Here is an 11,582-nt window from a genome sequence, read left to right on the forward strand (position 1 = left end):
TTGTTCAAGAGGAGGAGGATTGTATTGTGGGACTTGTTCGATGGGAGGATTGTGAATCGTCTGACCAAAGTCGCACATTGGTTAAATAAGAGATGTTCTTGGGTATATAAGTAAGGACAACTATCTACATTGGTATGTGACATTTTAAGATGATACCAAAAGTAAAGTCACGGGGGTATATACCCAAAGTAGTCCTAACAAGGAAACTAAGGATTGCAAACATGTTAATGCAATAACTTATGATCATCAGCCACCTAGTAGAAAAATGTTTCATATTGAAGGGAGATAGTTTTTTTTAGTTTTTTTAATATTATAATTTAATGCTTTTTTGTTGTTGAATATTTATTTAGATTAAAAAGATTAAATTTATTTTTTCTTTTATTTTTGCTTTTAAAAATTATGTCTATTTTCTCTTCATGTTTAGGATGATTTGCATTTGTCTTAAATACAATTGTTGAACTTGGACAAAAACAAAAGCTAACTTTCCAAAGCCACTTTTTTAGTTTTAAAATTTTGATTTTGATTTTTTAAACTAATGATAAAAATGTAGATAACAAAATAAGAAAGTTAAATTGAAGATTGAAATAGTGTTGTATAAATTTAATTTTCAAAATGAAAAAAAAATGATGCTAATGGACCTTATTTATTAGTTTTGGGTACAACAAAATTACGAGCCGTGTGATTGAATCTTTAACCTTTAATCGAAGTCATGCACTAAACTAAATTTACTTTGACCAATTTAATTCTTTAATAATTAAAATTGATTTATTATGTCACATCATTTTTTATAAATTATATTAAAGAAAACATCTCCAACAACTCTAACTCTACTTGACAATTCTTTTTTATAATATACCATGTAAAACATATAATTGTTTTAGTTAAACATCTAAATTGTTATAAGTGGATAAATTTAAACTACTTGATAAGATTTTATTTGAAAACCATCAATTCCATTTAATCGTTATTTGAACTTTTTTAAACGTCACGTTAAGGTATAGCAATTAGAATCAATGCATACACAAATTTTCAATATAAAAATTGAAAGTCTAAATTGATTCACTTGTAAAAGTTAATAGGTCTCTAATAGATAAAATCATAAGTCACACACGATATTAATCCAACAAGAACGTAATTAACAGTTCAAATCAATATATTTCCAATTTATTTAAAAAAAGGTTTTCACATCTTTAACCTAACCTGGATTTCATTTGAGTGAGTTACTGACGTTCAACATCATTACTTAATATAGGCAAACTGAGCTAATAGATGTATTGACTTTCCAAAACATAGCGCCAATAGGTAAAGGAATTAGACAAAGTAATAGATGGAAAGGTTGAATGGAACAGAAGTTGAATTGAATTTTCTTTACTACTTCTCCATACTATTTTAGGGTCGTTTGGCTCTTTGACTAGAGTTAATACATTGTATTTAGTAAATATGCATTTGTAAAATTAAGTTTTTTAATAAACCTAAATAGTAGACAAAGAAAAAAAGATTAAATTACTGGATAGTTGAGTTGTTATTATTCATTTCAACAACCCATACTTGTGTGTTGTTTTTCAAATAATAATTCATTTAAGCAAATTAGTTCTATTATAGAGGAAGATGCACAACCACTAGAAAAAGAAGTGAAGAAGATTGTAATGTTTAATTCACATGTATTTAAATAATCTTATTCAACATTAAACAAAAAGAATTAAACCTAACAGTCATGGAAATTATAGTAAAGAAATATTTTGAAATGCAATTAAAAAATGATGATGAGAGATGTAGTAGTTTTGTTTCAAAAAGTTCATTAATCATAATTAAACAAATGTAAACACACATTAATTTGTTATAATAAAGAAGGACCATACTTTATTGTTGATATAAAAACAGGCAGATAGCAGCAGCCCATGATTCATTATTAATGATCCAATTAACCAACGTTAATTTATTAAGCAATCAATTACAAAGGATGATTAAAAGAGGGCATTCATTAATCATTATTATAAACGTAAGTAAGGGAACCCATGCAAAAGAATAAAGCAAATCTCTCCTCTTTTCTGAGTAAAGAATAAAGCAAAAAAGTAAAAAAAAAATTAAAAGAAATGAAGAAGAGGGTTAAAATAACAAAAAAAAAAAAGCAACTGGATGATGGGAGAGTGTGAAAGAAGAGACAATCAATAAGTGGGATTCTTCTGCCCTTCGTCTTTCTTCTTCCCCCACCCAATCCAATACAACATATGTATTATATATTTATATAACAAACTTCCATACCCATCCACCTCATCTTTCCACTTTTTCTTTTATTAGTACAGATTAGCATTTTTCTTAATGACATAAAAAAATGATATGCATCGACTCAAAGGCGAAAAGGCGAGTGGTTATACAATTTTGTTCTGGAAATTTGAAGGTTTAAATTGAGTAGTGAATTTTAGGATGCATTCATCTATCTATCTATCTATGTGCTTTAATTTCCTCCTCATCACTAATATATCAAATGAATAGTTAAAATATTTGATAAAGAAAATAACAACAAATTTTAAGATGAAGGAAGGGGGGAAAGGTGATGGGGAAGATGGGCTAAGTAGTTTTGGTTTGAATTTGATGATGGAAGTCTAATTTGTTAAACTTAGGAGTGCTGAATTTTACAATGAAAAGTTTAGAGGTATAGTTTTTGGGATTTGCCAAAAAGAAAAGTGAGGAATATGATCGCCAATTCCGAAACGTACTTTTGGTCAATGGCATTATCGTCTTTACGGTCACGAGGGGTGAAAGAGTCACTTCACACGGGTTCGGTCTGGGTGCGTGTGGGATGAATGTCCTTGAGCAGCCCTAGGACTTGTTGCATTGTCGGTCTTTTCACCGCCGTCTCCGCCGTACATAGATACGCCACACGGAGGCTCTCCACCATCTCCGATTCCCCACCCCCGACTCGCAATCTCGGGTCAATCGCCTCTAAAGCTTTTCCATCCCTAACCATTTTTCTCACTCCCACCACCGTGTTAGCACTGCCGGGCATCCCCGTCAGAAGCTCCATCAACACCACCCCAAAACAATACACATCTTTCTCCACCCCATCTTCGCCCTTCTTCCCCTCCACATGTCGTAACCCAAATCCCCCGATTCGAGCCTCGAAATCATCCGCCAGTAAAATGTTTGACGTCACCAAATGCCCATGAACAATCGGTTTCGATCCGGCGTGGTGAAGATACGCCAATCCACGCGCTATCCCCACTGCGATGCGGTGGCGCGTTGCCCATCCTAACTTCTCCGGTAACGACAAATGGGTCCCATTAACGTAATTGTTGTTGATTTCCCACGTGTCGGTGCTCCAATCCTCAACGTTGGGTTGGCCGGTCGGAAGCTCGTGAAGCCACCGGTGGAGATCACCGTTGGACATGAATTCGTACAATACTAATTTTTCTTTACCTGAAATGGAAGAAAATGCAGAAATGAAGTTTGTTTTTACATTGTACGTGGAAATAAATCAGTCATTCAAAAACAGAGACATTTAAATTTTCAAGAGAACAGAGCGGAATTAATTGGATGAACAGAGAAGTCAAATAGGCAAACAAACAATCCAAAAAGAGATACAGACAACAAAATTTTTTACCTGCAATACAGTAACCAAAAAGCGGTAACAAATTGGAATGCTTCAGTGCGGAAAGGTCCTCGAACATGGCTACAGCTTCATCACGAGCAACGGTTCTAGCGGATTCAAGGACCTTGATCGCCACGTGGATATCTCCGGGAAGAACAGCTCTGTAAACGGGCCCGCACCTTCCCTCTGCAAGAAGGGACTCTTTACCGAAATGCGACGTGGCAGCAATCAGATCCTTGAAGGTGAGGTTAATCAACGGCTTCTCGAACATCACCACTGAAGCTGAAGATGGTTCTCTAATGTCTGCGATCCATGAGGACCCTGACTCAGTCTCGAAGGCGAACGGTCCAGATTTCTCCATCTTGAATTGGACTTGGATTGGCGTGGAGATTGCCCATTTGGTTTTCCGCTTCATCATTCTTTTTCGTCTCCATATCGCTAAAACAACCGATACTAAAAACAAACCTGCTACCCCAAACGACAGGGCAAAAATCAGAGCCTTCGTTTTCGATTTGGGTTTGGCTTTTCTCGCCGGTTCTTTATTGGGCATGTGAGATTGAATGGTATTGTTGTGATGAGGGCGTTTTGATGATTGTGGAGGATTTGGGATACCTCTGTTACCGGAATTTGTTTTTATTTGAAGTAGAGTAATCCCAGTTTGAACAAATGCTGATTTCCCAAATTTCTTGTAGCTTTCGGAGTTAATCACTCCCTTAAACTTGTTTAATGAAACATTCAAGAACTTCAATCCATTAAGCCGAGGAAAATCCGACGGAAAATTACCAGTCATGGAGTTATCCGATACATCTAAATACTCAAGCGAATGAAGAACAGAGATAGGCTTCAAATTCCCAGAAATATTACACCTCGAAACATCCAAGTGCGTCAAATTAGAAAGGTTCTCCAACCCAAATGGAAGATTCCGCAGATTATTCCGCGAGAGATCCAAAATTTCCAACCGCGAAAAACCAGAAAGTCGAACAGTATTAGAGAATCTATTGTCGGAAAGATTAAGAACCCGAATGGAAGAAGAAGGAAACCCGCGACTAGAATTAGATAACTTAAAACCAACAGTTCCTCCAAATCGATTATGCGAAAGATCAAGATGAACCAAAGTGGGGATTCCCCACAACCAATTGGGAACAAAGCCTTCCAGTGAGTTTCTGGAGAGATCAATAGAGCGTAAGTGGGTCAAATTTCTTAAGAATCTCCAAGAAACAATTCCGGTGAGATTCTTGGAGGGGAGAATAATGTGTTGAACAGAACAGTTGGTGGAATTAACAGAACTATGAACAATCCATGAGAGATTGAAGGAGGAAACAGAGTGGAAAGCCCTGGAAACGAATTGGGTATCTGAAGTGTTGCAAGCAGAGTCTACAAAAGAAGAAGAGATGAGCAGCGCCATGAGAATCAGAATCCTGCAAAAACAAAAAGTGGCCATGTTTTTTTCTTCTTAGTTTTCTCTATTCAAGCTCTCACATGCAGAGTGGAGATGGAGAAATTAGAGGAAGAAGTAGAAAGCTGCATTTTATGGAAGGAAGTGAAGTGAGAGTTAGAGTGGGAGGGAAGTAGGAAGAAGAAATATAGTATTTGTTTATATGTAAATGGAGAGCAATATGATAATAAATAAAGTATATAGTATAAATATATAATAGAATATAACATAATGTCTAGTGTTGGAATTGGTGGGTTTTTTAAAATTGATATTGTTGAAAAATAAGAAATAAAAAAATAATTAGTACAGTATTAAGAATTAGGGTTTCTTCTTTAATGGATATGGAACCAGCTCGCTTCTCATTAATAACCCTTTAGATAAGTCACATCACATGTGAAAACTAGTTTCTCTCTGCTTTCATGTACATTTTAAAAAGCTTATATTATATAAATAAGAGAGCGAAAGAAAAGTCAAATATTTATGATAAAACTAAATTCAATATTCAAAACACCTAAATTCAATATTCAAAACAAAGTATAAAATCTAAAATGAATTAAATAGTAGGAAACTTAAAATTCATGAACCTACTATAATTTAGTATTTTACCTATACAATAATACTAATAAATTTGAAGTGTTTTGGTTAGCACTCAAAATGCAAAGTACACAACTAAAATATAGTTTAATCTAGAAATAGTAGTTGTATTAGACTTTTGATTAGTGGGAGAAGGTAGAAAGAACGGTTTCTTTTTGAAAAAAAAAAAAGAGATATACAAACAATTAAAATAAAAATTTGGTAATGTGAACCATTTTTATTAAAAACTTGAGTGCGGATTTTATAAAAGATCATAGAAATTAAAAAAGTAAGGCAAATATGTTTTAAAAAAAGAATTATAATTGGAATGGAGTGAAATTTAAAAAAGAGTTTATGTAGATATAAAATGAGAAATGGTAATGATGGGGAGAAGAGTGAAAGAGGGAAGTCAGAGGTAATGGTGAGTATCGGGGCAGCTGCGCAGAGCACGGGACAGAGATGCCATCATCATTTTAATTTACATCCAAATTCCACTCTCCAATATGTATAATTCTTCTTTTTTTTTTTTTAGAATTTGAAAATTTGCATTGTATTGCATTGGATAATTTCAACCACATAAATCCAAAAACAATATCACTACCACCAACAAACCTCTTACTTGCATCTTATGTTACCCAAACTTTTTAACCTTCTACATTACATTTCCCCAATTATATATTTCATACTTTTTTTTTTTTCATTTCAGTTTACTCAAATAAACTCATCACTCCATTCATTCAAATTTAATCCATTCTTTTCTATTTTAACTTATTTATCCAAGTATGTATTCAAATTTATATGTTTAGAATATCAACCTGATTAGAATCTATTAGTAATAAATTTTCTTGTAATATTGTTATATATACTAATATTTTGAATGTATTTTTATTTTTAACTATTTAAATTTTACAAGTATTCATTTAGATTTTTAGATTTTAATGTGTGTGTTTCAAGTCTAAAATGTATAATTTAGTGTTGATAATAACCTATGAACTGACTAGACATTAAACTAAAAATGTAGGTTTTTACTGTAATATATATTAATTAGTTATATTTAAAAAAATAATAGTTTAGATTTGAAAATTTTGACGAAACTATTTTTTTTTTTTTAAGATTTATTGTAAATGATTGTTTAAATTTGACTATCCAAATTAAACGAATTTTTAAAGATTTTTTTGTGTACATTGGGCTACTTTAGTAACCGTTTAGATTTTTCTATTTTACTAATAATTTAGATTTGATTATTTAATTATATTTAAATATTTTATATTTGATACATGATCATCAAATAATAGTTTAAAAAAAATAAAAGAAAAACTACATCTTTTTTGTTTTATTACGACAACAGTAGATAGTAAATATTTTGTATATTTATGAAAATAAACCCTTTTTAAAAAGGCATATGTTAGATACCTTATATAGATTTTGTTTTGAGAAAATAATATGTTCCCACGTTTTCCAATGGGTAAAGGTATTTATGTCTGACTTGGCATGCTTAATTTTTTTAAAAGTTGAAATTACCATCATTTAAAATCCAAATCCAAATTAGTTTACCAAATACAACACAATACATACATTTGATCACAGTACACAAAACTATTTGGTCCAGTAGTAAAAGTTATAATTTTGTAAATTCCATAGATCAAACATTTAAGACTAAATACTTTTACCACTAAAGTTTGCGTGTATATTTCAAATAACGAAAACTATTTTCAAAAGCCTTTTTTTAAAAAAAGAAAAAAATATCAGATTCCTTCCCAAATTATAAACGTCACTAAAATTAAAGAAATATACTACCATTCGTTGTAGAGACTTTTTTATGACTAATTCGTAATTTAACTTTTTTTTCTTTTTGACTAGTAACATTAATTAAATATCGTGTTGAAATAAGTTTGAAGTGATAATTTGATTTTGGTATTTTAGGTTGACGAAGTCATGGCATTTAATACTTAATAGACATGTGGGTCCAAATTAATAGAAATTAAGAATGTTGCATGGAAATAATTTTAATTTATAAAAGAAAAAAAGACCAAAAGAAAAAGGCATAATAATAATTGAGAGGTGAAGGGACGTTATGTGTGGAGGCTAAAAGGACTCCGCGTATTCTCCATCATTACCAATTCTTTTCACATTCATATCTATACTTAATCTTTTCACAATCAAACAACATAAAAATTAAACCTTTCCTTCCACCTACTAACAACATCTTCTCATTTTCTCCCTTTCATATACTTCATTATTTGTTTTCAATAACTAAAATACGACTCAAGATCATCCTCTTATCTAATCGATGTAGGACTTTAGTCGAATTTAAAGATACGATAATTTATAATAAAATAGTATTATAAGGAAGAATATTGTTGATGTGTTTCTCATTCTCTTTAGCACAGTGTTCCTTTCTTTTGGTTTCTTTCTTTCTTTAATTTCATCCTTACTTTGGCTCTCTCACTTGATTTCCAGCATTTAATAATATAATAAGGTGACTCTAAATAGACACTTCACATTCTTTCCGAAACTTTGAATATTTAATTGTGTTAAATAATCATACATTTATTCTCTTGTTGATTAGATTTCCATGACGTACTTTGCTTTTTCTTACACTCCTTCTCTTGATATAGTTTCGATTTTAATCTTGATTAAAAAAATTAAAAGAAGCATAAGTACGTGTAATTATAGTTCAGCTATTAAAAAGATTTGCATCCACCCACCACTAACAATAATATTATATGTGTAATGATGTACCTTCCTATCTTTAATTTAGCTCACACTTAACATTTAAAAGAGATGACTTCTAATTGTACTGAAAAAACACAATCACCTATTCAACAATAATTAGCATATATAATGGTAATCATTAACGTCACTCAATCCCGCTAACTAAATTATGAGTCACCTAAGAAACAAAGATATCGTGTTATAGATATAGATCTAGATTTTATTGTAAAGGTGGAATATCAACCGATTAACGGAAACATATGTAACATCTTGTTTTATTGTGTAACATACAATTAAACACTTATGCTAATGCTAATGAATGAGTGCTTGTTACACTCTAACATAACACTGTTAATTCTAACCAATTAGTTGGCGTTAATTTTAGCATGATTGTTCACTCTATTAGCTAAAATGTATTTCAACACATATACGCTGTCTTTTCAACTCGTACATCACGTAATAGATCTATATGTGTCATGTCATTGTTGCATAATTTTTTTTTTCAAATCTTCTCTTAAGCACAACTCCTTCCTTTGGTGTCTAGTGTTATTGATTTAGAGCGTGCAGTTGAATGTTAGCTTCTGCTCTATGTTATAGACATTTTAAACACCACTGTTTAGTAAATAAATATTTGATATCATACAAAGAAAATAGGGTTGAATTTGAATTTGAATTGAATTGAAGCTCACAAAGGCAAGCTAATACATTAAGATAAAAAGAAAAAGAATAAGATTTGATCCATATGGTCCAAACACAAAGCAATTTTGGTATAATCTAATATTGAACAACTTCATTAGAAGGGTCACATGGAGCCAAACAAATTACCAAATTAATTTACTAAATTTCTATCCACTTTAATGCAAAGGCAACAAAAACGGTTCGTTTTGGTGACCCACTGGCAAATTCCAATGGATTTGGAAGTTGGCAAAACAACTTATTCTTCTAATTATCAAACTTTTCAAAAAAGTGGTCAATTTTCCACCTGCTCTCTCACGTGACTTATTTGGCTTCTTTATTTTGCCATTTTCTTTCTATCCCTAATTAGAATCACTTTCTCCCCATATACTTCCAAATTAAAATTCCAATTCAATTAAACCCAAAATAATGATAATAATAATAATAAACCCAACTCAAAATTTCTCTTTTAATTATTTGTTTTCTTTTTCTTCCATTTTTATCATTCTTTAACATCTTTATGTGTGCAATTCTAAAACTTTTGCTCTTGTCTCCATAGCAAAGGAGTTTTCTTCTTCTTGGTGTTATGTTTATTTTGTAATGTAAGAAAGCATCCAAAACTGGTTTGAATTGATTAATGGGATTCAGTTTCATCCATCCATTCGTGTAGAAATTGAATAGACACTCTTCCCATTTTCAATGTTTCTAAATACTAAAAACTTAAAATTTGTACTTGTTTAGTTGTTTTAACTCTAGAAAAATTTGGTCTCCATTTTACTTTTTTACTTTTATTATTTCATATTTGATTTATAATGTAAATTAGGGGTGAGAATTTCTACTACTACTCTTCAAGTGGTTAATCCTTTATCATCTAAATCTAGAGAGAAATGGGCCGGGACTATTTAGGCCTTATTGTTCATCAAGCCCAACAAGTTTTAGGCCTTAATCAAGCCCAAATAAACTAGCAGACCCATTTCCCCACTCTATTTAAGCTATTCAATTTGTAAACTGTAGGGGTATAAATGGGTTGGTTCAATCCATATTTTTCGATTGGTTGGGTTGGCAACCTGAATTATCCAAATTTTTTAACCCAATCTAATCTGTATTAGATTGAGTTATCGGGTTGTATTATTTTTTTCATTCATAATGTTTGTAAAGTTTAAAATTGTTAGGTTTAATGTTCATTTAAAGTTTCAAAAATCCATAAATTCAAACTAATTTTGAAAAAGAAAAAATACAGTATAAAGTGTACTGTAAACATCCACAAGTTCAATAATTAAAAGAACAGAAAAAAATACCATGTAAAGCATACAATAAAAAAACATTCATCTTCTTGTCATGCTAAGTTTGATCACAACGAGTTATAATTAACTCTTTTCTAACGAAGATGTTGTTATATTATCAAGTTTTTGCACCATACAATCTTTTAGCTTTATATACTATCATGATTGGTTACTCTACAACCTTCTAGTTACATGATCATTTAGTTTTCTATATGATCTTTCAACCTATTACATGATCGTTTAAAACCATTTACCCTCTTACTTGATCATTTAACTTTTTACCTTCAAACGGTTGTTTACTTCTTACACAATCAGCCAACCTTCCATACAATCATTTACCCTATTACCCCCTAAACGATCATTTAGCTTTCTATATGATTGTTTAACTTTGTACACGATTGTTTCTTTCTATATGATTTTTTACCTTTGTACACAATTGTTTAGCTTTCTACCTTCATGCTTCAAGATCATTTACTTCTTATATGATTATTTATACATAATATACCAAAACTACTAAATTTACTTTTATTAAACAATATATATATAATTTGGATTGGGTTGAATTGAATTTTTCAACCTCCAACGTACCTAACTCAAAAAAGCCAAAATTTTCGACTTGATTCAACCCACATTTAAAACTAACTCAACCCAATCCATATTGAACTGAGTAATAGAGATTGTCAAGTTTTTCGTATCATTCTTACACCCTAATAAATTGAATGGACCTCCCTTCCAAGTAAGAAGATGTTAAATATATAAAAAGAGCGTGAAACGCTTCCGTTGCAGTTGAATTGAATAACTATCTTAATTTAATTTATTGGTTGCATCACTTCTATTTTAAAATTGGGGACAAGGCTTTGGAAAAAGCATTGGGTTGGGTTGGGCTTCCTAACTGACGGGCATACCTGTCCAGGGGATCGTATGTCCAAATACTCCAATTTATCTTATCTTTATGTCTTATATTTAGTTTTGCTAATTGATTTGTTTTTTATGTAATAAATATAGCGTGTGACGTTTTAGCTTTTTCATATGCAAGCTTACGAGAGCTGAAAAAATTCAAAATGTACTATAAGGGATGCATAGTAGTTGAATCTCCGCCCAAGCCTTGTCACACTTTTTGCAATCTAATCTTTTTGTTGTAATTGACCGTCTTTAATGCTTGTTTTAACAACGATTTCAATGAATTTATTTCTCTCACGTTTTCTAAAACATTTTCTTCAAAAATATGACAGGAGGTTGAATCGTACCGTGAGTTTATCTACAGTTTTTGAATTTTGATCAACTGACTTGTTAACTGGATCAAATAAGTACC

At 31.2% G+C, this 11,582-nt stretch overlaps 1 protein-coding gene across 1 annotated transcript; it reads right to left on the minus strand.

The window, feature by feature from the left end:
* Positions 1-2,026: 2,026 nt before the first annotated feature.
* Positions 2,027-5,240, minus strand: LOC101208022 (calmodulin-binding receptor kinase CaMRLK). Its single transcript, XM_004150174.3, has 2 exons — positions 3,602-5,240; positions 2,027-3,417 (listed from the first exon to the last, which is right to left on the minus strand). The coding sequence occupies exons 1-2, from the start codon at positions 5,028-5,030 to the stop codon at positions 2,771-2,773; spliced, it is 2,076 nt and encodes a 691-aa protein (XP_004150222.2). The 5' UTR covers positions 5,031-5,240; the 3' UTR covers positions 2,027-2,770.
* Between the last annotated feature and the right edge of the window lie 6,342 nt (positions 5,241-11,582).

This window comes from Cucumis sativus, chromosome 1 (assembly GCF_000004075.3).
Source record: "Cucumis sativus cultivar 9930 chromosome 1, Cucumber_9930_V3, whole genome shotgun sequence".
NCBI classification, from domain to species: domain Eukaryota; kingdom Viridiplantae; phylum Streptophyta; class Magnoliopsida; order Cucurbitales; family Cucurbitaceae; genus Cucumis; species Cucumis sativus.